The sequence below is a fragment of the Grus americana genome, chromosome 29 (genome assembly GCF_028858705.1).
Source record: "Grus americana isolate bGruAme1 chromosome 29, bGruAme1.mat, whole genome shotgun sequence".
In the NCBI taxonomy this organism is placed as follows: domain Eukaryota; kingdom Metazoa; phylum Chordata; class Aves; order Gruiformes; family Gruidae; genus Grus; species Grus americana.
In genome coordinates this window covers 805,239-833,026 of record NC_072880.1, presented here as the reverse complement: position 1 = coordinate 833,026, position 27,788 = coordinate 805,239, and the positions used below count along the sequence as shown (strand labels likewise).

The window sequence follows — 27,788 nt, the reverse complement described above, 5'->3', positions numbered from 1 at the left end:
TCTCGCCGGTGTCCCCAGCCGCGGGGGGCGGCTCCCTCATCAGCTTTCCTCACCGCACAGCTCAATTTTGCTAGCAGGAGCCCACAAAGGAGGACGCTGGAGCCACCATGACCACCACCTGCCAAGGTCCTGGCTCACCTCCTCGTTTCTGGGGTGCAAAAGGGTTGCTCCTCCGTTCCCCTTGCCGTTCCCAGTTCTCCCTCTCCCGTGCAGGAGTAGTGCAAAGCACGAGGAGCGGGGGGATGAAGTCCTGGAAGGGGACAACCCCCCCACGGTAGCACAGGAAGCACGTGGCAGATCTGGAAGTCACGAGCTGCCAAGTCTCGGCAGCGTTTCGAGGGAGGGAGGGAGAGCACCCTGCACCCTGCTCCAAGCCGGCCAGCAGCTGGGAGGACTGGGAATCACCAGGGCTGGGAACTGGAGATACTGGAAGAATGGCCGAGTGCTGGGGGGACTGGGAATGGCTGGCAATGGGAGGTGGGAGGATGGGAAACAGCTGGGGCAGGGGAAGCTGGAGGGGAGTTACAAACTGAGCACAGCTGGCATGGGAAACTGGGAGAAAGGATAAAACTGGGCACAGCTGGTACTGGGGAGAGCTGGGAAACGGGGACAGCCAGTGCTGGGAGAACTGGGCAAAGCTAGTGCTGGGGAATCTGAGGGTGGGGAGTGTCCTCTGGTGCCTGGGGCTCTATGTCTGCGGTGCCTTGGGGTTCTGGGATGCCCTGGGCAACAGTGGTTTGGGTGACCTGGAACCCTGCATTTGGATCCCTGGAGCCCAGAGTCTGGGGTGCTCTGAGGTCCTGTGCAGCATTTGGGGTATGCCAGGACCCCCCAGCACCCTGGGGTCGGCTGCTGAGATGCCACCCACCCTGTCCTGTGGGGCAGTGATATCCTGGGGGTGCCCAGCCCAGGGGTCCTGGGGGGTGCCTGCCTGTACCCCATTGCTGTGGCCCCTCTCAGGGTGCACTTTGCCCTTGCCAAGTCCCCCCAGGGTGAAAGCCAGCCTCAGCTGAGGGAACTGCCCTAGAAAAGGGGGGCACGGGGTGTTTGCGACGGGGTCACCCTGGGCTGCGTGCTCCAGAGCCGCCCTCCCAAGGCCTCTTTTCCCAGGGATGCTTCTCCAGCCTTTCCCAAGGCTCGAGTGATGCAAGTGGGTTGTCTCCACCCAGGTTGCAGAAACTCCACCCGCTGCCTCCTTGCAGCTCCTCCTCCCGGTGCACAGCCCAGCTGGGATATAAGCAAGTCAGTCAGACAACCAGGAGCAGCTGAGACAGCTGGGTGGGTGGCGTGGGACGCTGAGCTGTGACCTGTCCTTTGCCTTGACGCCGGACCCCATGGCGACGCCTTCGCAGAAGAGGAGCACCCGTAGCGGGGCTTCGGGGACCCCCTTGTCCCCCACCCGCATCACTCGCTTGCAGGAGAAGGAGGACCTGCAGGAGCTCAATGACCGCTTGGCTGTCTACATCGACAAGGTGCGCTCGCTGGAGCTGGAGAACGCCGGCTTGCGGCTCCGCATCACCGAATCGGAGGAGGTGGTGAGCCGGGAGGTCTCGGGCATCAAGGCTGCCTACGAGTCAGAGCTGGCGGATGCCCGCAAGACCTTGGATTCGGTGGCCAAGGAGAGAGCTCGGCTGCAGCTGGAGCTCAGCAAAGTCCGGGAGGAACACAAGGAGCTGAAAGCCCGGTGAGTGCCCTGGGGATGGGGGGGGAACCGTGGCAAGATGGTCACTGTCGTCACGCTTGGGAGAGAGCCGGGAGGGAGGAAGGAGCGACCTGGAGGAGGCAGGGAGAGGGGAAACCCGTGACCCAGCTGGGGCAGGAGTGTCTGTGGCAGGGACCAAGAGAGGAGGGAAGCTCTCCCGGCATTCCTGCTCTCCCTCCAAGCGCCATCTTTGGCCGGGATGCCCTTGGAGGGGGGATCTGGGAGAAGAGCCGCAAAAGCTCCGGACTGGGGCTGAGCGGACGCACCCCGGGCTCCTGGGTAGGGTCTGCGTGACGCAGGGTGTGAGCACTGGTGGCTCCTCCGAGTTCATCCTCCTGGAGCTATTCCTAAACACGCTCCGGCGCAGACTGGGAAGCGGTGCCAGCCAGCTGGCTCCGTCCTGCCCACAGATCTCGCCTGCTCGTCCTATTTTCCTCTTGCTGTCTTTGGCACCGGTTAAAGAACCTGCTCCGGTTTTGTTTGCCTTTAACCCTCCCTGTGCCGAGCTGTTCTTGCTCTGCGGAGTGCCCCGCTTTGGGGCGAGCAGTGCCCGGGTAACGGCTCTATCCCTTTCCCATCGGCTGGCTCTGGGTGACGTGCTCCAGGCTCAAATCCCTCAGCCCCTTCCCATCAGGTTTATCCCTTTCCCGACACCAGAAATTCCCACCTCCTTGCCACCCCGCTGCTGCTGTCGGGCGCCTCTGCCCTCTCCTCCTGGGGACGGTAGCGGATGACCAGCGCGGGTCCCCTGAGGACTCGGATCCCTGTGCAGGGCTCCCTGCCCGGTGTCACGCCGCTGGCCAGGCAGGGACCGGCTGCGGGGCTTCCCTGGGGTCTGCCAGCCCGCGCGGCGTTGGGACCGCAGCCCTGGCGTTCTCGGCTCCCCGAGTCCTGATCCATGGGAGGAGCGCGTGGGTCCCTTTCCACGATCAGCTTTGGGTTGGGGCAGGATCCGGGCTGGGCAGTAGCGGGACAGCCCCCTCTTCCTCCATTTGATCTTTTGCCTCTTATTCTGGATGCCTTGTTTTGAGTTTGGACCAAATGAGGCTAAAATTAACTTCCTCAGAAGATGCCATAAATATTCTACCTTCTGGGAAGGGAGTGAATGCGCAGCCTTTTACAGCTGTCTTTTTGAAAGCCGTGCGGCGTTTTATATTTAGCTTTCTGTTTCCCGTGTGCTGCTGCGGCTCCGTCCTTATCTAAGGCAGCTTTCCTCATCCTGCTCGCCAGATCCCAAGGATCTGGGAGTTGGCGAGACGAGGAGCTGAGCTGTCTAGAGGCTTTTGCTGCCTTATGCAAACCCAGAACTATCTCGGCCATGATCTTTCAAGGGCTGGAAAAAATGCCCAGCCTGCAGCCCGTCCCTGGTTGAGAGCTGCGTGCTCAGCCTGGAGCTGGCTACGCTGCAGAGCAGTCCCTGCAAAAAAATAAAATAAAATTTGTGTTCAGCTTTTTGCTGCGACAGGCTGCGCTCCTGGAGCTTGCTGTGCTCGTTCCCTAACACTGGCAGATCCCCCCTGAAAAAGTGCTTTGACTCGAGGGGATTCCCAAAGAGCGGCTCTCGGTTTGGAGGTGGCTTTGAGGGAGGTTTCAGATGGCTGTTTTTGGAGAATGGGTGGTGAGCGCGGTTTCTGAGAGAGAGAGAGAGAGAGAGAGGTATTTCCATGTGTTGAATCGTCTCTGAGTCACAGTTTGTGAGATGGAAGAGTGGCTCCACCGGAGGAAGCCGGTGCTGTTCATTCCTGCCCCTGGTGTGCCCTAACTTCCTTGGGCGGTGGCGTTGGGGCTGCTTCCCACCCCCCCAAAATCCTTGCAAAGGGGCCGCAGCTCATCTCATGTCACCGGGGACCTTCTCGATGTGGCGGAGTTGCTCAGAGAGGGGCACAAATCGGCTGCCAAGCCGTGACGTTGCTCCCGGGGCTCCCTTTGGCCGGGGTGACCTGAATCTTTCGGGCACGGTGGAATGGGGCAGCCATGAGCCTGACCCTGCGTGTGGGTCAGAGCCGCTCCTGGGGTCGGGGAGGACCCGTTTGCCGGCGTTACTCCGATGTCAGCCATCCGGCTGGGCAGGGAAGTACCGGTCCTGCCGGCTCTGCCTGCCCACCCCGAGCCCCTGGGTCAGCGCCGTGTCCCGGGCGGTTTTTCTGACCTCGGTGCTGTGACACTTTGCTTGGCAAATAAATAACTCGGTGGCCCTCTGCTCCCCTCGCTCTTCCCGTCGGCCCCAGGGGAAGCGCCGGGTATCTCCCGCGGGGCAGGCGGCTCTGGGGCCATGTTATCAGCACCCGCAGCGTCGCCGCTGCCCGCAGCCGGGGTTGTCTCGCCCGCGCAGAAGGGAGGGCTGGGGGTGTCGGGGCACGGCAGGTGCTGGGCCCACCCCGGGAGGGAAAGGAGCTGGGCGCTCTGTCTGGGGCGGGGGAAGAGGTGCTGGCCGGAGGGGGACAGCGTGCTCGCAGGACACTGGTCTCACCAGCTGCTCACGCGCTGGTGCAAGAGCTGCGTGGGGGGAGGAGGGTCTGGCTGGCCTGGAGCAGAGCTGAGTCGAGAGGTGCAGGCAGCTGCCTGCCCCGTGCCGCCCAACACCCCTTTCTCCCTGCCTGGCTGCTCTTCCCTTTGGACCGATCTCTTCCCGCTGCCTATTCAGCTGGCGTGGGAGGGGTTTCCCAAAGCATCCCCCCAGCCCCTTGCACCAGGGGACCCTCATCTCTGTGTCCCCAGCAAGGGGTCCCCTCCCTCCGGGCACGGCTGCCTGGCCCCGTGCCACACATGTCCCCGGCCCTGTGTGGCCGCTGGCTGTACCGGAGGCCGGCAGTGCCGGGGAGAGCCAGGACCAGCCTGAAATGCCCCGTCCCAGGCGTCCCTGACCTGTGGTCCCCAAGGAGAGGCACGCAGGTGATTTTGGAGGGCACAGGCTCCAGCGTGGCGCTGGGCTGCTGTAGAGAGATGCTCCGTGCCCTGGTCCTGCCCGTTGCCCCCCCTCCATGAGCTGGCTCCTGAATCACGGGGTGAAAGCAGGAGCTGCAGCCCTTGCTCTCCTCCACTGAGGATTCACCTCACCCCAGATCCTCGAGGCGGAGGTGTTTGTCAGTGCAAGCCCCGGTTTGGGGGTGCAGGGGTGTATGGATACGGCCCTTGAGCACTTCCATCCCTAAGAGCGGAGCCCCTGGGGGGGTTCCCAGCGCCCCACTCCCGTGGGCAAGGGGTGGCTGTGCTGTGGTCAGCTCCCTCCTCCAAAACAGGAACCAGGCCCTCATTAGCAGCGTGACTGATGAGCGATGGTTTCCTGAATTGCAGCCCCTAACCTGATTAAAACCGGTGCCTTGGCAGTGTCTCTTCCTCGCCAGGCTTAGATCTCATCCCTGGCCCTAACGAGGAAAAATCTCCCGTTTTCCAAAGGCAGTCGCAGGGGTGAAGCTTGTTCAAGGGCAGAGCAAAGGAGGCAGCAGCGAGGGTGCCAGGAGGGCTGGGGTGAACCCCACAGCCTTTCCCCATCCCAGATGGATTTTTGCCACGTGCTGGGCTCAGCAATGACCTTCCAGGAAGGTGCAATTAAACAGCACCCATTTACTGAGCGGGGCTGGGGGGGGGAGAAGCCTCCTCGCCGCGGGGCTGGGCGCTGCCTCTGTGCCGCCTCTAGCAGCGATGTGCTTGTGCTGGAACATTTTGCGTGGGGGAGCAACCTCACGCTCCTGGGCTGTTCCCCCCCTCCTCTGTCTCGTAGAAACCCTGCCAGGGAAGGAACGGTTTGGCTCGGAGGAGGCTTTGCCCTTTTGGAGCAAACAAAGAACAGCTTGTGCAGCTGGGGGGATGCTTTGGGGGAGCAGGCGACGTGGAGCTGGGGCTGGCCCGGGACCCCCAGCCCCCTCAGGGACCCTCTTAGATGTGCCACCCCGGAGTCTCCAGCCCTCTGGACAGATTTATTCTGTACCCGGCGGCTCAGGATGGCTGGGCATGCCTGCCCTCCCTGCGTGCTGCGGGGCTGAAATGTTCCGTGGCAAAAGTCCCGTTCCTTCGAGGCTGAGGCTTCTGTTACCCCCCCAGCTATTTCTGTGCAGGGGGGTATTTCTTGTCTGTGCAAATGTCCAGCCCCCCTTTTTTTTTCCCAGCTCCCTGAGCAGGATGATCTTGGGGCGGGGGGGGGGGGGAGGCTCCAGCACTTTCATTTTGTGGCTCTGCTCTCATCGCTGCTTGTGCTCGCCGGCATCTTCCGGACGTTGCTGTTCCCCTGTCCTGCTGCAGGGCTGGCCTGTCCCCTCGCTGCGTGGTGCGTTCCTGGGGATGAGGGGAACGAGAGGAAATCCCGTTGCCTTAAACATTTTTATTACGCTAGGATCCACCCTGGCAAATTAAGGACCTTAACCCCAGAGGTGGGGGGTTAAAGAGAAGTAATTGCAGAGGGAAAGGGGGCTGGGTTTGGTGTGGGAACGCATCCAGCCCCCGTGCATCACCTAGTGCGGTGCGTCCCAGCCTGCCCTGGCTGCCTGCGCTTGCTGCCACAAGTGGTTTTCAGCCTCGTGCACGTCGTTTCGGTTGTCTGAATCCCATTAATGCTTAAACTTCGGAGCCCAGCAGAAATGAGAGCCTTTCCTGGCGCGATGCTCGGCAGCAGCGTGCAAAGAGGGTGGCGCGGCTGAGGTGGGGCGCGCCGAGCTGCTGCCAGCTCGCTATTTTGTTAAATTCGTGCCCTTTGGGAGCAGCAGTTTCCTTCCCTCCTGGTGGCAGCTGTGATACAAGGAAACCACCGGAGCTCTTCCCCCCCCCCCCCCCCCCCCCCCGGTTCTGGCCAAAATGAGGGCTGGCATGGAGGAGTCCCTGGGAAGCATCAGCCCAGTGCGTTTGGGATGGGCTGCCCCAGGGTAGGGCTGGGGATTGCCACCAGCTACGGTACCCCCTTCCCCATCCTGCTGTCTTTGTGAGGCCGTTTGCTGAGCCTGTTCCTCCGTGACTGACTCAGCACGAAGCCGGTGCCACATGAAACCCGTATTTGTCCACAGCTGCCAGCAGTCACCCGCAGCCCCTCACCGTGGTGTCGGGGCTGGGCGCCCACCTGCCTCTGCTCCCTTCCCCTTGCTGCCAAGGACTGAATAGCCCCAGTGTGAAGCTGAACAACTGCAGGGGGGTTGGCGCGGTCCCCCAGCCCTGCTCGGCGCGGTGGCAGCTGCAGCCCCGTGCACGAGCCTCCGGTGCAGGGACACTACGGCGTGGCTCTCGGCCGTCCTGGAGAAGCTCCGTTTCAGTACATGAAGGGTGTTGCATCGTGTCCGTGAGCCCCACGGTGGGACCTGGGGCGGTGGGTGTTAAGGAGAGCCAAAGGGGATGGAAGTTGGTTAACGAAGTGCATTGAACTGAGCCTGCAGAGATGCCACAAAACCAAGCTGGGGTTAGGACGCCTCTGTTCCTGAGCGGTGTTGAGGCAGCATCACCCGGCATTGATTGTAAACCAATTTCCTTTCCACGAAGGTGAGGGTGAAGGCGAAGGCGCCTGTGGCTGGGGTTATCTTCCAAGCCGTGGCCAGCTGTGATGCTTTATTGCTGCCTTCCTGTGTTTAGAGCTTGGAAGTGCGATGGCAATAGGGACAAAGTTCCCCAACGACCCGAGGAGGATGCACGGTGAATGCCCCGCTGCCTGTACTTTACCCTGCTTAATTACGGAGTTGCACCATTGCAGGTATGGGCACTGTGTCCCTGCCAAGTGGTGGTGGAGCCAGGGTTGGGAGCAAACAACGGCTCTTCTGAAGCTTTTGAATTTTTGCATCATCAGGGCTGTGAGTGGCTCAGAAGCATCTCTGTAGGAGAAGGTTTCTGATAGCAGAGGTCTCTGAACTCTCTTGAAAAGCCACCTCCAGCCGCTTGCTCTGGCTTGTGCTTTCAACATCCTCATCCTCCTGCCGTCCACCGTGGTAGACCCAGCCTAGCAAAGCTTGGTGTCTCCCTGCCGCAGTGCTCGGCTGGAGGCTGAGCTTGGTAGTGCCAAATTGTTGGGGTTTCAGTTGATAACAGTTTAGGGACATGCTTTCTTCATTAAAGCCCCAACTCCGAGTCTTGTGAGCCCAGAAGAAAGTCTGAGCTCTTGACTTGGATGTGTAACGTGGGCTTCAAAGAGGTGGGAGCCCAAAGGAGACTTGGCCCTGGTGCTCACGGGCACCCAGCTGTTTTCCAGCACCGGGGGGGGCGGCAAATCACCCCATTGCAGCTCCCAGTCCCCACTGGAAAGAGCCACTTGTTCCCCTCTCCTTGCAATACAGTGGTCGAGCAGAGCTCTGGGCTCATCGGTGGCTTTGGGGAGGGCTCTGGATCCAGCGCTGGTTGTGCTCGCAGAGCCTTTGCAGCCCAGTGGCGAAGCAGGACGTGAGCAGTGGCAAAAAACCCCTCTGTGCCACGCTCCATGGTTGTTGGGTTTTTTTTAAACCTGCGTGGGGACAGCGAGGGAGGTTGCAATGGGGCAGGAGAAGGACCGAAGACCCGCGCTGGGCACAAGCAGGGAGATGAGTCACGCTCAGCTGCGTGTCTTTGGGCTGGAGCAGGGTGCGGCCGCCGCGGGGCCGTGTTTCGCTGCGTCTTCGGGAGGCCACCACCACTCCGGCAGTCACGCTCGCCTGCCCCTTCCTTCCTGGCGTGACGGGTGCTCGCAGATAACCCGCTCCCTGGCATCATCTGTGGGGTGCAAGGGTATCCCCCCCCACCCCCCGCAGGGCACTGTGCTGCGCTCGCTCCCCCGGTCGTACGTCCCCACAGCCCTGCAGGCTCCAGGAGAAATTAGGAAGAGCTTTACAAAGCTGAGCTTTCATGCCAGGGCTTTGGCGGGGCGGGGGGAGGAAGCAGAGTGCTGGGGAGAGCAGATGTGCTCCTTGGCATCGTGCTTTCGCAGGCTGGGTTGCACCTGGGGCCCCCGTTTGCAGGGCAGAGACGCAAACCTGCGGCACGCGTGTCCCAACTAGCAAGCGGCGCTGCTTTTTGCAACCCAGCCTTGGCTCTGTCATTCCAGTGCAAAAAGCTGCCGGACTGGGGCTTGTCCTGAGGTGGTGCTGAGCAGGAGGGAGGTAATGGGGAGAAGACTGGAGCCTCTTGCAGTGGCCCCGTTTGTGCATGCAGCGATTGGGGCTAAATTGCCCTTTCTAGGGATGCCACATCTGCAGCGCTTGCTGGTGGGGAAGCAGTGATTTCCTGCACGTGCACCCCGAGCAGGTCCCGGCTTCACCCTGGCACAGCGCATGCTGGCAGGGAACGTCGGCAGAGGTGCGCCGGGAGCATCTGCCGCACCGGCTGCGTATGGCAGAGCGCAGCGAAACACCGGCACTCGTCTTCGCTGCTGCTCGTACCCGCACCAGGCTGCGTTTTCCCAATGGCATCGCGTTCAAACCCATCCTGGCAGCCGCCCTGGCAGAGGCGGTGACTGGCGCTGGCGGCTGAAGTGGGCAAACAAGGCGGCTCCAGTGTAACGCACGCTGGCCATGTCGCCGCTGCACGCAAACAAACCTTGTGGCAATGTAAACACCTCGCCTGCCTTTATCTGCGTGCTCGGAGCCGGGGTAGCAAACCCTTTTGTTCCCAGGAAGACGGATGGCAGCTGGATCCAACAATCCCCTGCTTTGTTTCTTAAGCAAATTTTGCTGACCGGAAGCTTTGTGTACCCAGATTTATGGAAAATGGGGTGAGCTGCTGCTCCTGCTAGAGAGGAAAAAGGAGACCTTGAACTTGCTCCCTGTTTTCCCATCCTCTCCGCCTCATCCCGGAACCCTGCTCCCAGCTGCGGATCAGTACAACGCACCAGGTGCTGGCTGGGGAGCAGCTTTCTCCCCGCAGCGTGGCTGGGACAGCGATGCCCCCGTAAGCAGAGCAACCTCCTCCTTGCTCCATCACCCCGCTTAGGGGCTGCAAAGCTTTGCATTCAGAGACGCCATCAGACCGCACGTGTTTGCGGAGGGAAAGGAGGTGACCGCCGCGTTTGCATGGTGGCAACGCGTTTCCTTGCTCCTGGGACTGGGATTTGCATCCCTGCTCCTCTGCTGCTGCCGCGAGTCCTGGCCGCGTCGGCAGCGAAACACGACCTTATGGTTTCCTCCCCCCCCCCGCCCCCCAGCTCCGACACTCCCGGTCCCGGAGACATGATTAATACGAGTGACTCAGCTCTCTGTTTTTAACTACGTTTGTAAGGCCTCCTCGGCCGTCTCAAATCCCCCCGGGAAACACTGGGAATCTGCACTTTGTCCTCATCCTTTGAGGTGGGGTTTTATAGGCTTTGCATTTGTCATTCATCAAGAGAAGGATGTATTAAAGTAAATGTAATGTTCTGGGATTTCTGTGGAGGTGCACTACTAGGAGTTGTTTTAGGTGCAAAAAAAAAAAAAAATTACATACAAAACTTTCCCATGAAGTTTTGACCCAGTTATTTCAAAAACTGGAATTTGCTGTGTTGGAGGAAGATAGTCAAGACTGAGCAAAATCCCTTAAATTTCATTCAGTCCAAAATGTAATTGTTGTGTGAATATTTCTCCATTATATTAAAGACATGAAACCGCGCCTGTCACCATCGTGAATGTTCGCAGTGTTGCAACGAATACTTTGAATTTCCTTGTTCTCTCCCCTTCCCAAAGGCAGAAGTATGCACAGTGCAGGCTTTTATATTATATACAACACTACAAATTGTTGGTAAATGAGGAGCGGCTGAGGGAACTGGGGTGGTTTAGCCTGGAGAAAAGGAGTTTCAGGGGAGACCTGATCGTTCTCTACGACTACCTGGAAGGAGGTTGTAGCCAGGTGGGTGTTGGACTCTTCTCCCAGGTAACAAGCGATAGGACAAGAGGAAATGGCCTCGAGTTGCACCAGGGGAGGTTTAGGATGGATATTAGGGAAAATTTCTTCACGCAAAGGGTTGTCAAGCACCGGAACAGGCTGCCCAGGGCAGTGGTGGAGTCCCCGTCCCTGGAGGGATTTAACAGACGTGTAGATGTGGTGCTTGGGGACGTGGGTTAGTGGTGGGCTGGGGTAATGGTTGGACTTGGGCATCTTAAAGGTCTTTTCCAACCAAAACCATTCTATGATTCTAAATTCTGGATTGGAAAAACAAGCTTTTCTCTTGTGTCTTTTCTACCAGAACCTTGTCCTCAGAAGATGGAAAGCAAGCAATGTGGAAGGTGGTGTATTCACATATCTGAGCTATGTCTAAAAAAATTTTCTTTCCAGCACAATTCCAGTCCTTTTTTTAGAGATTTCTTTTTTCCTGATGGAGGACGTTATTGCTTTAATCTATATTTGAGATGGTTTAAGTCTAGGCCATCAGGTGTTTTTTAGATAACCTGATTCAAAATTCTACGGGAAGCCAGCAAAGGGCAAGCTGTTCATAATTATATGGGTTTGGGTCATGCCAAGCTTGGGCTGGCAAGTGGGATTTGATCATAGAATCATAGAATCCTGGAATGTCTTGGGTTGGAAGGGACCTCCCAGCCCACCCAGTGCCACCCCTGCCATGGGCAGGGACACCCTCCACCAGCCCAGGTTGCCCAAAGCCCCATCCAACCTGGCCTTGAACACTGCCAGGGAGCCAGGGGCAGCCACAGCTTCTCTGGGCACCCTGTGCCAGGGCCTCACCCCCCTCACAGGGAAGGATTTCTGCCTCATATTTAATCTCTCCTCATATCTAATCTAAATCTCCCCTCCTTCAGCTGAAGGCCATGCCCCTTGTCCTGTCACTCCCTGCCCTTGTCACCAGTCCCTCTCCAGCTTTCCTGGAGCCCCTTTAGGGACTGGAAGGTGCTCTGAGGTCTCCCTGGAGCCTTCTCTTCTCCAGGCTGAACAAGCCCAACTCTCTCAGCCTGTCTCCATAGCAGAGGTGCTCCAGCCCTCTGATCGTCTCTGTGGCCTCCTCTGGCCTCACCCCAACAGCTCCATGCCCTTCTTGTGCTGGGGCCCCCCGAGCTGGATGCAGCACTGCAGGGAGGTCTCACCAGAGCGGAGCAGAGGGGCAGAATCCCCTCCCTCGACCTGCTGGTCACGCTGCTGGGGATGCAGCCCAGGACACGGGTGGCTTTCTGGGCTGCCAGCGCACATTGCTGGGTCATGCTGAGCTTCTCATCCCTCAACACCCCCAAGTCCTTCTCCTCAGGGCTGCTCTCCATCCATTCTCCGTCCAGCCTGTAGTTGTGCTGGGATTGCGCCGACCCACGTGCAGGACCTTGCACTTGGCATTGTTGAACTTCATGAGGTTTGCACGCTTTACATCAGTGTTTGATCATGATTTTTCCAAGCAGTTGAGATGTTCAGGTTTTTAAAGTCTTTGGTGATTTTTTTTTTTCAATGGAAAATAGGGGGTTTGCAAGCAAGGAACCAGCCCTCCCTCTGGAAACCCCAGGACCATCAAATTGCCAAGCTCTGCAATAGCAGCTCTGGGAACAAACCTGGGGCGGCACCAGTTTTGCTAAATCAAATTTCAACTGGTGGCGCTTTGCATGTAATCCCAGCCTGGAAGCCTGGATCTCTGCTTGTTCCAGGTGACCCAGGGATTTGGTGGCGAAGGGACTCCCTGGGGAGATTCTGCCCTCATTTTGCTCGCTTGTCCCTGAGGCTCAGCCACAACCGGTGGCTTCCAGCAGCCGATGCTCACTTGCTTTTTCCCAGCTCTTTGTGTCTGCCTCCTGTGGCTTGCTGCACCCTGGAAAAGTTCAAGGCGGCTGTGAAAAAAGGTTTCACAGGCAGCAAGGCGCTGGCAGAGCCAGTGGGAAGTTGTTATGTCTTCTCCAGGCTGGGACACACATCTGTGGAGAATAAACCCTGCCCCTTGTCTGTGCAGACACATCGATTTATGCCTGATGCAAACCTCAAATGGGGCCCCCAAAAATACCAGCATAGGCAGTGGAAAGCCAAGTCCTGTCCGTTCCCCCATCGCCTCCCACATGGGAGCCGGCAAAACCCCTTTTTCCACCTATAAAACCCCTCCGGTAACACCATCTGCCCTTCAAAACCGCGGAGCCCTCCTGTTACCATGGGGGACTCAGCCCAAACAGCGACGTCACTTGGTGACTTGGGATTTCCATTTCGAGCTGCTGGCGAAGGCTGGGATGAGTCACCAGCACTGGTGTGACAGCCCACGATGGGGAGCGGGTGATACCGGGGCTCCCCAGCCAGCACGGTGTGCGTGAGGCGTTTTAATATACTATTTATTCTCTGAAATCGTGTTTGCGGCTTTTAAGCGGGGATGGGGAAGCCCATCGGTCCGCACCTCGGTCACGTGCCTTGATTTGTTGGAGTGCTGATGGAGCCTGATTGCTTCTCCCCATCCCTGCGAGGCCGCGGGGAGACAGCGCGTGGGCGCGGGGTGTTTGCTCCGGCATATCCGGCAAAAGGAGAAAAGCTCCGAAAGGTTTTGCAGGGAGTATTTTCAGCCGATTCCTGGAGGTGTCGGCCGCGATCGGGTCCAGTGGTGCTGGACTTCGGATGCGCCCGCAGCTCCCGGTGAGGCTCCTGGCGATGGGGTTTGTGGAGGCACAGGAATGACTGAGATTTGGGGAACCCCAGACTGAAGGGTCTGTTCGCATCCCCGTGAAATGCTCTTTTCTGGTTCCTAACGAAGCAGCGGTTTTGGTTCATTTTTAGGGTGCAAGGAAAGGCCACATCCCAATCCCAGGAGTGGGGGGAAGCCCAGCTCTTAGGAGATGCCAACAAGCTGTTCTCGCTCCTCTGGGGCCGCGTGGAGCTGAGCAACCCCCTCAGCCGCAGGGACGAGCGTGCCAGGAGCATGTGGCGTGACCGGCACCGACCCTGGCACCAGGAAGGGGCTTTGGCACAGCTGACGCCAGAGGGTGGGGGCTGTTTCCATGCATCCTCGCGCACAGCCGGCGCTGGCATCCCCTGGCTGCCGTTTGGCAGGGGGTTTGGTGCCTAACAGGATGCTGGCTTGTGCAGATGTTGTCCCCGCTATACATCGCGCTGGCTATTTACGGCTCCCCTGCTAGGAGACCAGCTTATGTTTATCCTGGTGATTTGGCAAAGGCGCAGCGGCACGGATGAGTCAGGAGCTGGGAGAAGCTGCTTTGCCACATTCCCATTGCCCCACCGCAGAGGTTTTCCTAAGACAGCCTTTCCTCATGCTGTCCGTGCGGCTTGTCCTGGTCCCTGCGATGGGGGAGCGATCCCTGGGATAGGAGCAGCTATCCCTGGGATGGGGGAGCGATCCCTGGGATGGGGGAATGATCCCTGGCGTAGGAGCAGCGATCCCTGGGATGGGGGAGTGATCCCTGCGATGGGGGAGCGATCCCTGGGATAGGAGCAGCGATCCCCAGGACCGATCCCCGGTGCCGGAGGGAGCCCAGTGCAGAGCAGCAAGCCCAAGGTGGGGCAGAGCAGATTTTCTGGGTCCTCCCAGTGATCACAAACCTCCTCGGGCACATGATGCCCTCCCTTACCTCAGTTTCCCAAGCTGTAAATATGTGGTAAAGTCTTTTTTGGGGTAGCGTTTCCCCAGGCTCGTGGCGGGTTTGCGGGGTTGGTGTGTCACCTGGCAGCAAGGTGAGCAAGAAACCTGCAGTCCCTGGGGATTTGCAGATGTGCAAAACAGATTTATAGATGGGGCATGAGCCTGCAAGTTCCCCTGACTTGGCACCTTGTCTGGGGTGTGGCGGCTGCGACTTGGAGGCAGGGAAGGAGGGGAACGCCTGTTTCTCCACTGGCTCCATCCCACCCCGTTGGTCCCTTTCCAGCGTGCGAAGCTCGGCGCTGCCCAAGCGCCGCCGCACTGAACGGCAGCTGCTCAGAAACGGCTCGTGGTGATCAGCAGTAGGGTGAAACCAAAGGGTGTTTCCTAAAATGCATCTCGTGGGCTTTGGCTTCTCGGAGAGGGTTGGCACCCTTCCGCCAGCCCGGCGGGGCACGTGCCCAAAGCTGCTCGCCTCCCGTGAGCTCCGAGGGCTCTGGCCTGTCGCAGCTTTTTCAGAGGGAGAGCCCAGAGCTGCCAGGTTTCTGGGCTGGGACTTAGGGGCAGAGCGAAGGGGAGCGATAGCAGACGCTGGGTACTGCTCTGCGGGGCTGTCCCTGATCCTTCTGCAGGGACTGTCCGCCCTGAGGGGGTCTTCAGCCGCGGTCCTTTTTGAAGGCTTTGCGTCAGCTTTGCAGGCTTGTTTCTGTGTCTGTGCTGAGTACAGTCAGAGCAGGTCCAACTTTCCATTAACATTTGGATTTTCTGGCAGCTCGGCTGCAATTTTCTTCTTTTTTTTTTTTTCCTCCTTCCTGCTTTTAAAAGCTAAAAATAAAATGTCTTGAGGCCCCTTTTCCCTCCATCTTTTCTCTTGAGACATTTGTTTCTTGAGGATTTGGTGCCTCTGTTGTGTATTCTCCTCTTGGCTTCAATAAATGCTTGTTTTTACACCCAGCTCTCCTGGCACGGGGGATCAAATCCTGCGGGATGCTGAGCCCATGTCTCCTGGCTGCAGCCACGCAGCCCTCCAGGATGAATTTCTGCTTCCCTTTTGGCTGGCAGAGGATTTGGGATCTTTTAGACTCTAGCAGGCAGGATGGGGAGAGCAGTGAAACCCTCCGGGGAGGAGGAGGAAGAGGAGGAGGAAGGTCCCCGTTCGTCCTCTTGCCGAGGGAAATGGGAGCGATGCAGCTGCCGTGAAAGTTTTTATTTTTAGCCCAGCACCAGCTGGAACCTGGGAGGCTGCAGGGGAAAAAAAAAAAAAAAAGCAGGACCCAACAGGAGGTGAGGGGAAAACCCAAACCCTGGCTGGGCTGGAACGGGGATCACGAGGGCTTGCACGGACCCATGGGCACGGGGGGTCCCCAGCGTGCGGGAGGACGTGTGTGCGTGGTGAAATCTCGTCTGGAGGCTGTCACGTGCGGGATCAGGGCTGTGTTTTGGAGGAACACGGCGGGGAGATGCTCAGGGCCCAGCGAGCCGTGTCACGCAGACCTCCGGAGTCGCTGGAGGAAAGGACAGGACAGGATTGATCTCACCCGTCTCGGTCCTGCTCCCAAACTCAGCCCTGCCGCCGCTGCAGCTCCGAGCTCCCGTCCCTGCTCCTCCCCGGTATAACCCAGCACTGAGTGTAGGAGGCTTCAACGGAGAAGGGATTTGTCCTCCGTTCTTTGGGATTTATCCTGGGGCTTTCTAGACATCGCTGTGTTTTGCCCTGAGCCCTGGATCCCTCCAAGTCCCTGGAGAGGGCGAATCTGTCACCGCTGCGGAGGGACGAGCGTAACCATCTAGTCTCGGCATTTTCCCCTCCTTATTTCACTTATAAATGCTGCTGGTGTCCCCTAAAGAGTCGGAGGCTTCGGGACGTGCCTGGTGCTGCACGTGCCGCGAGCCCCAAAGTGCCAGAGACCCCCAGCCGTACCCAAGTCTCTGCAGCTGACGCAGCGAGCAAAGAGCTACGGGAGCAAAACGCCAAGGGCATGCTCTTCCCAGAATTAAGAGGTGGTTAATTTGGTCAAGGACAGCAGGATTAAACCCTGCCGGCAGTGCTGGGGTGGCCACGCTGGCTGCAAGGTTGATCTGCTGCCAGATGGGAAAACTCAGCCTCAAATGTTGCTCGCAATGAGCCGAGGAGGCTCCGGATCTGTTCCCAGATGGCATTTTTGTCCGATGAGTCACTGGCATGAAAGAAGCGGGTTGCATGGGAAGGACCCACCGGCGTGTTGCTCGGGCGGCCGGCTCCGGCAAGCGGGACCGCAGTTCCCCGCAAAAAGGGGGCTAATCGAGTACAGCAGGGCCTTCTGCCATGTGAATGTCTCGAAACAACCGCTCCGTGCTGGCTCAAGTCAGAAAGCAGAAAGAAATGGGGGAAAATGTGCTGCTTTCCCGAGCAAGGAGCTCCCCGCGTGCGTACAAGCGTGGGCATGCCGGTCCCTGCCTGTCCTGGGGTCCCCGTGGGCAGGAGCAGAGGAGTCGAACCACCTCCTCAGCGTCTCGCTGCTGACGGTCCCCATCCTGCCCCGGGGCTGGATCCTGCAGCTGGGGCGGGCTGAGCACCGTCTCTGCCGCCAGCCCCTCCCTGGTATTTTTAACCCGTGATCTCATGGCACGGGTGTGCGCTCACCGCCTCAGGAATGCGCACCACGCGCCGGCGTGCAGCCAGCGCTCACCCACGACCGAGGGGGCACCGGACCCAGCGCCGGTCCCCGGGCACATCCTGCCTTCCATGGGTCCTACACCCGATTTTGAGGGAGGTGGGGTGACAATCTCGGCGTGCGAGCCACCCCGGTGCTGACAGCCACTGGGTGCCGCAGAAAGAGCATCGGGGCTTTTCTTTTTATAGGGCTTACCAAAGTAGCGTCAGGTGGTGGTTGGTGGCTCGGTGGGATCAAATTCCCTGCGCACAGCAACGTGTCTCGGGTCCGCTGCCTGTAAGAAATGGCCTTGACCCGCCGTCAGCGGGCTCAAAACGCGAGGGAGTAAATGGAGGCACGGGATGGCGCGAGGGTGCTGAGGTTGCCCGGCGATGCTGGAGGCTGGGAGACACCCCCCACCCGCCCCAGCTCATCGCCCGGTGCCCTCCGTCTGCTCCGGGAGAGGCACCAGCCTCCCGGCACTGGCAAGGTGCCGCAGGTTTCTCTGTCCTGCTGCTGCCTCGGTTGGGCAACTCTGTCACGGGGCGGCTTCTGCACCCTCCTGCTCCCACGCTCCTCCCCGGCTGCCGCCGCGCCATGCAGCCCGGTGCCGCACCGTGCTACGCTGTGCGGCACTGTTCTGCACCGTGCTGCGCCGCACCGCGCTCTGTGTCACACCACGCTGCACCGTGCCACACCGTGCTGTGCCATGCTGCACTGTGCCACATCACGCTGCACCATGTCACACCATGCCGTGCTGCACCGTGTCACGCTATGCTGCACCGTGTCACACCGCGCTGCACTGTGCCACACCATGCTGCACTGTGCTGAACCGTGTCACACCATGCCGCAACACTGTGCCACAGCATACTGCACCATGCTGCACCGTGCTGCACCGTGTCACACCATGCTGCACCGTGTCATACCACGCTGCACTGTGCTGCACCGTGTCACTCCACGCCGTGCAGCACCGTGCCACACCACGCTGCACCGTGTCACTCCATGCCGTGCTGCACCGTGTCACACCACGCTGCACCATGTCAGACTGTGCTGCACCGTGTCACACCACGCTGCACTGTGCTGCTCCGTGTCACGCCACGCCGTGTTGCACTGTGCCACACCATGCTGCACCGTGTCACACCGTGCAGCACCGTGTCACTCCACGCCGCACCGTGTCACTCCACGCCGTGTTGCACTGTGCCGCTCCGGCACCAGCCTGGTCCGCACTGACCTCTAGTGGGTGCAGGCCGTGGGTGTGCGTGGGTGTGCACACGGGCGTTACAGCCCTGCGACACCTCCTGCTCACCCAGGTTTTTCCCAGCCCTTTCTGCTTTCCAGTCTGCAAACTGGTGCTGGACACGCCGGGTGGCTGGGACCTGCGAGTCCCTTTGGCGGGTGGGTGTCAGGTACAACCCTGCTGCTCTTTTGGGGGCAAAGGGTGGTTTCTCGCTGCCGTGCCGTTCACCCGCGCCGTCGGGTGCGTTGCAGGAATGCCAAGAAGGAAGGGGACCTGCTGACCGCCCAGGCACGCCTCAAGGACGTGGAGGCTTTGCTTAACTCCAAGGAGGCTGCGCTCTCCACAGCCCTGAGCGAGAAGAGGAATCTGGAGTCTGAAGTGCGCGACCTGAGGGCGCAGGTGGCCAAGGTGAGCGGTGGCAGCCCTGTCCCCAGCTGCCCCAGGCACCCCCCTTGTCCTCTGCCCACCTGGGGTCTGCCAGATCCCCGCTGTGCCAGGGGACCGTGGGGCAGAGACGCGGCTGGGTGGCGGGTCCCCAGCCAGCGCCGGGTGCTGTGCCTGGGCAGTCCCTGGGCGCTGGTGGTGACGGTCCTTCTCAATTCCCTGCAGCTGGAAAGCGCCTTGAGCGAAGCCAAGAAGCAGCTGCAGGATGAGATGCTGCGCCGTGTGGATGCTGAGAACCGACTGCAGACACTGAAGGAAGAGCTCGAGTTCCAGAAAAACATTTACAGCGAGGTGAGCTGCGATGTGCCGCTGCGGTGCCAGGCTTGCTTGGGGTGATGCCACCCATGTGTTGTGTCCCCATCCCCAAGCCGATCCCACCCCGAGGTGACGCTGTGTCCCCTGACCTGTCCCCAGGAGCTGCGGGAGACCAAGCGCCGCCACGAGACCCGGCTGGTGGAGATCGACAACGGGCGGCAGCGGGAGTTTGAGAGCAAGCTCTCCGAAGCCTTGCAGGACCTGCGGAGCCAGCATGAAGCCCAGATCAGGCTTTACAAGGAGGAACTGGAGAAGACCTATGGGGCGAAGGTGAGCAGCACCCACACACCGCCATCATCTTCCCACCCTACCGTGCGGGGTGCCGGTGGGCAGAGGGTGCTGGGGGTGCTAACCCACCCGTCTTGTCCTCCAGCTGGAGAACGCCAAGCAGTCGGCTGAGAGGAACAGCAACATGGTGGGTGCTGCCCACGAGGAGCTACAACAAACCCACACCCGCATTGACAGCCTCTCCTCCGAAGTCAGCCAGCTGCAGAAGCAGGTGAGTCAGGACCAAGGGGTTCCTCTGGATGTCTGCCCCTGGGGATGGTCCCCTCCTGGGGACGGCCCCAGGTGGAGCAGCCACCCTCACCTTCCCTCCCCACACAGCTGGCTGCCAAGGAGGCGAAGCTGCACGATTTGGAGGATATTCTGGCCAGGGAACGCGAGACCAACCGGCGCCTGCTCTCCGACAAGGAGCGGGAGATGGCTGAGATGCGGTCACGCATGCAGCAGCAGCTGGATGAGTACCAGGAGCTGCTGGACATCAAGCTGGCTCTGGACATGGAGATCAACGCCTACCGCAAGCTGCTGGAGGGCGAGGAGGAGCGGTGAGCACGGGGTGCTGTGCCTGGCGGGCTATGCGGGTCCCAGCCCTCGTGTCCTCGCTGACTCCATCTCACCTTCTCCTTCTGCCCAGGCTGAGGCTGTCCCCCAGCCCTTCCTCCCACAAAGGTGCATCCCGTAGCCACTTGTCCACCCCGGGCTCCTCCAAGAAGAGGAAGCTGGAGGACGGCGAGAGTCGGACCAGCTTCTCCCACCACGCCCGGACAAGCGGCCGCGTCGGTGTGGAGGAGGTGGACTTGGAGGGCAAATTTGTCCGTCTGAGGAACAAGTCGAATGAGGTGTGTTCGCCTTCGAGGGGGATCCCTGGAATCCCTGAGGGGGTAGCTCAGCCCCACTTTGCTCCGTGGGCAGGAGGTGAACCGGGACAAGCTGGGGAGGAACGGGGCGGTCTGAGGTTGCTGCTCTCTCTCTTGCAGGACCAGGCGATGGGGAACTGGCAGATCAAGCGGCAGAATGGAGACGATCCCCCCATCACCTACCGCTTCCCCCCAAAGTTCACCCTGAAGGCTGGCCAGGTGGTCACGGTGAGTCGCTGCCCGGCGAAGGATCCAGCCGAGATCCCAAACCCATCCAGGCTGCTGGTGACGTGGAGCAGTTGGAGCCAGGGCACGGGCTCCTTGGCACGTGGCTTTTTTTGGGGACAGAGTGCCACATCCTCGAGGTCTGGGTTCTGCAGACCTGAGATGTTGCTTTTCTCTGTGCTTTTCTCCCTAGATCTGGGCCTCAGGGGCTGGGGTGGCCCATAGCCCCCCCACCAACATGGTGTGGAGAGCCCAGAACAGCTGGGGCTCCGGGGACAGCCTGCGCACTGCCCTCATCAACTCCAGCGGAGAGGTGAGAGCCCGACGACAGCACCGGGTCGGGGCACGGGCGGGGGGCAGCGGACACCGAACCTCCCCCAACTCCTTTTCCTGTCCCCCGCAGGAGGTGGCCATGCGGAAACTGGTCCGCACCGTGATCATCAACGATGAAGATGAGGATGAGGATGATGATGAAGTCAACATGCACCACCGCCATCACCACGTGAGTACCATGCTGGGGAGGGTGCCGGTCCCTGGGGTCTGTTGCAGGGATGCTGGGGGAGCTCGGGTCCAGTCCCAGTCAGGGTGGGGGGCAGCTCATCATCGCACAGGATCAGGCCTTATGGGAGAAGGCAGTTGGGAAGCCGCCACAGAAACAACCACGTAGGAGAAGCCAACAGACCTCTGGCACCTGGAGAAGATTACTGCTTGCAAAAAAGCTCTAGAGACCTTGGTGGAAGTCATCTCCAACACTGAGCAACCTTGACCTGCTGCAAAAAGGGCTGGAGGAGCCAGGAGGGAGGCTGAGCTGGTGCCTCACGTCACTTGGAGGTGGAGGACAGGATGGTGGGAACTTGATGGACGACACTTCTCCGCGGCAGCTGCTCCACTTTGCGAGGGCACTGGAACAAAGCCAGAGGTGACTTTGTCCTTCCTCTCAGCCCATCGCTCCCCTCGTGGAGCTGAAACATGCACCAGGAAGAGCAGTGGGCAGCAAGCGGGCAGCAGGCAGCGAGCAGGCAGCAGGCAGAGAGCAGGCAGCGTGCCAGGAGCACAGCTGCAGCCGCTTCTCCCCGTAGCACAGAAAACATCCCCGTCTGCAGCCCAGGAGCCCCGGCCAGCCCGTCCCACAGGGAGAGATCCGTCTTGCACGTGAGATGCCCGCAGGAATCCCGCACGGAGAGATGCCGTCGCTGCCACGCCGTGCCTCAACACTGGCAAAAAGTCTGCCCGATGCCGGTCCCCAGAGCTCCGTGACAGGAGCAGGATGGGGCATCCGTCGTCCGCTTTCCTTTGAGTTCTCTGGATCTGAAGAGCCGTGCCGAGACGGATATCGATTATCCCTGGACGGAGGAGCCAAGCTCCTGCAGGGCCAGTGCTGCCCATTTGTCTGGGGGCAGAGTCCTTTCCAAGGGCGAATTTCCCGGTGGAAAGCAGCTCGCGCTCTCCCAGGCAGCGAGGAAGAGGATGCTCTTAGATAAGCACGAGAGAAGCACAGTTAAGACGTCTCCTGCGTGCTGAGAGCCTGTGGTGCAAAGACAGGGCAGCAGGGACAGTTCACCCATCTGCAGTGTGCCAGCCCCAGTAATTTGGGATAATAATGATAATAATAACAGCACTGGCAATAATATTTTATTATTTTGAAACCGCGCGATAGAGAGGGTGGGTGGAGTGCGGACCCTCTTTGAAGACTAACTTGAAGAGCCCTCCTGGGTCACATCGGTCCCCAGGGCAGGGCGCTCAGGGTAGAAGATGCTCAGGCAGGTGCTCAGGGTTGTTTTGTCTGTCCCCCCCTCACATCCAGGGTAGCTGCAGTGGCTCTGGGGACCCCGGCGAATACAACCTCCGCTCGCGCACGGTGGTCTGCGGCACGTGCGGTCAGCCGGCCGAGAAGTCAGGCAGCCAGAACGCCGGTATCAACACCGTGTCCTCGGGCTCGTCCACTTCCAGCGTGACCGTCACCCGCAGCTACCGCAGCATCGGCGACTCTGGCAGCATCGGCCTTGGGGACAACCTGGTGACCAGGAGCTACCTCCTGGGGAACTCCAGCCCCCGTAGGCAGGTGAGTGGGGCTCCCAGACCCCGGGGTGCGGGCTGTCCCTGTCTGCTGGGTCTCCACCCTGTCCCTGCATCATCCTTTCTCAAAAAGGCGGCGCTCGCAGGGGTCCCTTCCCCTCCTTCCTCTCCTCCTCTCCGCTTTTCCTCTTATCCCTGGGCACCTTCGGGCTTGCACGAGCCTCTTCGTAAGGGGAGCGTGGAGGCTGAGAGGGATCAGAAAGGGACGTGGCCGCAGCATCTCCCCACCCCATCCCGTGCCCGGCCCCCTTGGGAGCCCCGGAGCATCCCTCGTCCTCTGTGGCTCTTGAGAGGACGAGGGATGCTCCGGGGCTCCCGTTCCACCGCTGCCGAGCGTTATTCTCAAATTTCTGACTTCGGTGCTATAAATACCCCGGCCAAGGGGTATTTATTGTACCCCAAGGGCCAGGGCGGATGAAAGTCAGGGCACCATGGGCATCTAGAAGGTCCCGCTTGGACGTTGCTGCCTCCTTTGCAGCCAGAGCAAATGGCTAGTGACACTGGGTTATTTTTAATTTTCTTCTTTTTTCTTTCTTCCTCCCAGGCTCAGGCTGTGCAAAACTGCAGCATCATGTAACTTCATGGCACCATTCCTGTGTTTCCTGGCCATCTTGAGCTAGTTTTTTCCCAAAGCAAAAGAAATTTTTTTTTTTTCCTTTAAAAAAATGATATCAAAAACCAAGGTTGGATTTTTTTTTGTTTTCTATAGCAGGAATTTTATATATATATATATATATTAAAAAATGCTAAAAGATGCTTTGATTTTTTTTGTAAAGAAAAAATCTATTTCTATAAAAAAATACCAAACAAAAAAAAGCTTTTCAGCTTCAAAATTTTTTTAAAACTTCAGCCAAAGACACCGAGGAATTGTGTTTACCGAACAGCCATGCAGGAAGAGATTGTAGCTTAACAGCTCTTTAGATTATATCTTTTTTGCCAAAGCTTTTTATATAGATTTGGAAGAAGCAAAGCCATCCCCATCAGAGCTGCGCGCTCCTGCACGCGGCGGGCGTTGCGCTGCGGCGGGAGCAGATCCGCAGAGGTGCTGGGGCAGAGGCTGAGCTGAGCGCCCTGACGCTGTGGCAGATCATCCCGCCTGCGCTGGTGGGCACGTGCCGTGCAGGATTGCTGTCTCAAGCAGAGCACAGTGCCTTTGCAACCCTTTTTTTTTTTTTTTTTTTTTGGATCCGAACCCAAAATTCACTATTTTTTCTTTTTTTTCTTTCTTTTTTTCCCCCCCCCCCTTTAATTTTTTTATTTCACTGCAGTGCTGGCGCGGGGGGCTCCCGGCAGCTTGCGGGCGATGCCCCACGTCTCTCTGCGGCCATGCGGGCATTACCCCCCCCTTCCCAGCCCCTTGCCCGCATGCACTCCCACAGCCCCATGTACTGTATTTCCCACCCGAGACACCTCTTGCCCTTCGGGTTTTGGTTTTTTGGGGTTTTTTTTTTATTTTTAAGCAGCCAAGTTGTGCCTTAGCCAAGGCGGGGGCCGCTCTGCAGCAGGGCTGGGAGCCCCGCGGAACCCCGCACGCCATCGAGGGTGGATGGAGTAGGGGAAGTGAAAACCCACCGGAGCTGCGTCCTGGGACCAGATGGATTTGGTGGATGGAATGATGGAGCTCGCTCCTGCGGGCTTGGACCCAGTGGGACCCCCTTGGACCCCCTCTTTGGGGGCTGCTGCATCCAGTGGGGTTCACCCCTGGTTTTTCTCAGCTGTGGTCAGTTGAGCTCTTCTCCGGTGGCAGGATCTCAGGAGCCCGTTTCAGGGCAGGATAAGGCCAAGGATGCTTAGTGCAGGACAGGGCTGGTTTGCCAGGAGGGCACTGAGGAAGGCGTTTTGTTTGAGGGGGGGGGATTTTGGGGTCTGGCACAGGCAGCTCCCCTCTCTGCGAGGGTCCATCCAGCCATTGACAGAGATTTCAGCTTTTTGCCTCGATTGGGGAACACCCGCAGCACCCCCTGCCTCGAGTGCAGCCCCGGGGGCAGGATCAGGTCCCCAGCGCAAGCCCCCCGCTCCGGTGGGATCTGGTGAGACCACGTATGTATCTCTGCTTGCAAAGCTTCTGTATTACTGCCTGTATTTCCTTCCAGAATCAATACAGCTGAACCTTTCCCACCCCGTGTGCTGTCATCATTGCTGTCCTGGGGTGGGGGAGATTTGGGGGGGGGTGGGCTTTGCTGCACCCCAGCCTGCTGCTCGCTCTTGGCCCCGGGGGGGAGAGCTCTGTTAGCCCCACAGCCAGGGCTGGGGCTCAGCACCCTACCATGGATGGGGGAAAGCAGGGTGGCCCCGTGCACCCTGACTCACCCAGGGGGGTGCCCGGGATGGGGTGCTGAGGGCGGGGGCAGCCAGGGTCCTTGCACGGCCAGGAGCCTGCTGGACCCTGCGCCGAGAGGTGCTGGCGGGGATGGGGATGGAATTTGGGGAGGGGGCTCAGGGATTTCCTCCCCCTGGGGTTTTGGGGAGCAGACGTTCCCCTGGATGGGATGGACAAGGGGGTGCAAAACCTGAGTGAGCCCCAGAGTGCGGGTTTGCTCCTGCCATGGGGGTGGCCCTGGCACCCTGGCGAGGGGAGTCCCCTGCCCGCCCCGGGGCCGTGCCAGGCACTGGAGCGAGGCGGGAGGAGATGCCGGGGAGAAGGAGACAGCCGTAAAGCCGGTGGGTAATCGGCTTTACCGGGCACAGCGCTGGGGACCCACGATGTGAGGGAGCACGGGCGGGCGGCCGGGGCGCAGGCAGCACCAGGTAGGTACCCGGGGTGCCCATCCTAGGGGGGAACCCCCCCACCTCAGTGGGTCCCTGGGTCCCCCCCAGCCGCGCGGGGTCGCATCGCCCCGGATTTGGGTGCAAGTAGTGCTGAGCCTCGCAGGGGCAGAGCGTGCCAGGGGGTCTCTGGGGCATCGCTGCCACCTTCCAGCTTTGGGCTGGCTCGCGGGGAGCCAGCGAGGGACCCATCTGCCCTCCCGGGAGCGGGGCTTTACAGTGGGGGAGCTCAGGGGCGGGTGCTTGCAGGGTGGCCAAAAATCCGGGTGGCCCAAAATCCGGGTGGCCCCGGGTCCCAAAATCAGGAGGTTGTGCCCAAAATAGGGGGTTATTGAGTGCCGGGGGGGCGGGGAGCCAACCGCACTGCTGGGACCTCGTGCTCCTGCCCAGCCATGCTGTGAAATTAGGTCAGGAGGCGAGGGCAAACATCACGGGTCCTCCCAATGCACCCTCCCACGCACCCCCCACGGGACCCAGGCGTCCTGGCACGGCCGGGCTGGGTCACGCTGGGGAAGGGCTGAGCTGGGGGCGTTGTGCCGTGCCCCTTCACCACCCTGGGTGCCCCACGGCTCGCAGGACCTGTGGGGTCCCTGCACGGCCTCACAGCAGCCTTGCACAGCCCCACGGGGACCATCCACATCCCGTATGGACCTTGCACAACCCCACGGAGACCATATACGTCCCATGATGGACCTTGCACAAGCCCACGGAGATCATCCACATCCCGTGTGGACCTTGCACAACCCCACAGAGATCATACACATCCTGTGTGGACCTCGCACAGCCCGTGGGGACCATCCACATCCTGTGTGGACCTTGCACAACCCCACGGGGACCACGTACAGCTTGTGTGGACCTTGCACAGCCCCGTGGGGACCATCCACATCCCGTGTGGACCTTGCACAGCCCCATGGGGACCATCCACATCCCGTGTGGGTCTCACACATGGATGGCCCATGGGGACCTCACGCAGCCCACGGGGACCGTGCACAGGAGTGCCTGTGGTGGAACTCCAGCCCTGCCCCAGCCAAAGCACCGAGTCAGGGTTGGTTTTCTCCAGCTCCTCCTGCAGCCCCGCGGGGCTGAGCCCAGCTCTGGGCTCCCCTGGGGGGGCTGGCAGGAGGGAAATGGGAGCCCAGAGCAGGGGGTCGTGACCCAGCCCTGCTCACTTATGCACCGAGTGGTGAGGTCTCTGCAGAGGCACCCTGGGGTGCACGGCCAGGTGGGAGCGCTGGGGTTCGGGCATGGCAAACAAACATTGGGGGGGGGGCACATGCTGGGGACCATAGGGCTTTTTTGGGAAAAATAATCTAGTGCAGGGAAGCCTTGGAGCAATCACCGGGATGGGGTAGAGCCAGGGCTGACCCCGATGTCTGACAGCCAACGTGTTTACCGGGCCAGGGCACGGCTGAGCGGGTGCTGGGGGCCCCGTGAACCCCATGCTGGCCCCCTCCAGGCCCCTGCGTGCCCAGGGGGATTAAGGTCAGGCCACCCTGCTAATCCCAAGGGTGGTTTAAGATGTGAGCTTGTGCCCGCTGCAACCCCCCCCACAGTTGTACCCCAAGGTGCTGCACACCACGGGATACGCGCAGGGCACCCTTGGGGGGGACCAGGCAGGGGTGGGGGGCCGTGGCTCAGCCCTTGGGGTGGGGGTGGGGCCAGGGCAGCTCTGCCTCCCCACAGCAGGCTTCGGCTAAGCCTCCAGCGCTGGCAGGTCGGCAGGCACGAGGAACAAGCTCCTTACGACTCCCAAGGCTCCCGACTTCCCGAGCCCCGTGGGAACTGGGGCAGCAGAAAGCAGGGAGCAGCCGGGGGGGGGGCACTCGGGTCCGCTCCCCGGCCCTGGGCAGGGCAGGTACCCCCAGAGTGGGGTTGAAAGGGGCCCCCGGATGGGCCCGTTCCTGGCTCGCTGCTTTTGGGGGTGTTGATACTGGCACCCCAGCTTGTGCAAAGCAGCTGACGCCTTTCCTGGGTGTCTCATGCACAGCTGCGCGATTGCAGGCTGGGGCCAAAGTGGCTCACGCAGGGAAGCTGGCTGCAGAGGGAGGAAGTGGCGATGGTGGGAGATCCCGTTTCGGGGTTCGGGACGCCCTGCTCCCATACAGCCGGGAAGGGGAAGGATGGCTGGTTCCAAGGGGGAAGTGGGATCTGCTGGCACCAGCTGAGCCAGGCTTCCCCACAAGGAAAGTTTTGAGGGGGCAAGTGCTGTCGACCACAGTTGGGTGCTGTGGGTGCTGTGGCAACATGGGGCCTGCTTGGGACCAGATCCTGGCAGGTGCTGATGGTGGCACAGCTGGACCCCAAACCCCCACCTGGGACCCCCCCCCCAAAGCCAGGTAGTGTGGGCAGAGCCAGCACGGCTCATCTGGGAGAGGTGAGCAGCAATGGGGGGACGGAGACAGGGATACGGAGGTGGTGGATGGGGGAGCAGAGATGGGGGGCAGGGATGCAGGTGCAGGGATGCAGTGTGGATATGGGGGTGCAGGGATGGGGGTCCAGGGGTGCAGTGTGGATATGGGGGTGCAGAGATGGGTTGCAGAGATGCAGTACAGATACAGGGATGCAGAGATGGGGGTGCAGGGAAATGGTGCAAATGGGGGGGGGGGAGCAAAGATGGGGTGAAGGGACCCAATGTAGTTATGGGGGCACAGGAATGTGTCAAGAGAGGTGTTGGACAGGACATATGTGGGTGCACAGTTGTGTGCGTGTGGATGCACAGGGGTGTCTGTGCCTCTGTGTGTGTGTGTGCGTGTGCGTGTGTGTGTGTGCACATTCATGCATGTGTACACGTGTGTGCAGGTCTGTGCGTGTCAGTGCCAGCGTGCATGCCGGTGTGCACCCATCC

At 60.1% G+C, this 27,788-nt stretch overlaps 1 protein-coding gene across 1 annotated transcript; it reads left to right on the top strand.

Annotated features, from left to right (window-relative positions):
* The first annotated feature begins 1,223 nt into the window (after positions 1–1,223).
* Positions 1,224–24,289, top strand: LMNA (lamin A/C). The gene is made up of 12 exons (XM_054806619.1): positions 1,224–1,684; positions 18,230–18,386; positions 18,588–18,713; positions 18,837–19,007; positions 19,111–19,236; positions 19,344–19,564; positions 19,654–19,858; positions 19,997–20,104; positions 20,295–20,414; positions 20,505–20,603; positions 21,906–22,163; positions 22,722–24,289. Exons 1-12 carry the CDS (start codon positions 1,335–1,337, stop codon positions 22,752–22,754), a joined length of 1,974 nt encoding a protein of 657 aa, XP_054662594.1. The 5' UTR covers positions 1,224–1,334; the 3' UTR covers positions 22,755–24,289.
* Positions 24,290–27,788: the final 3,499 nt, after the last annotated feature.

Excerpts from the sequence above, each read along its gene's own strand:
- LMNA (XM_054806619.1), top strand. The coding sequence starts at position 1,335 with ATGGCGACGCCTTCGCAGAAGAGGAGCACCCGTAGCGGGGCTTCGGGG. Across the intron at positions 1,685-18,229 it reads CACAAGGAGCTGAAAGCCCG|GAATGCCAAGAAGGAAGGGG; the intron begins GTGAGTGCCCTG and ends GGTGCGTTGCAG. Across the intron at positions 20,105-20,294 it reads AGGCTGGCCAGGTGGTCACG|ATCTGGGCCTCAGGGGCTGG; the intron begins GTGAGTCGCTGC and ends TTTTCTCCCTAG.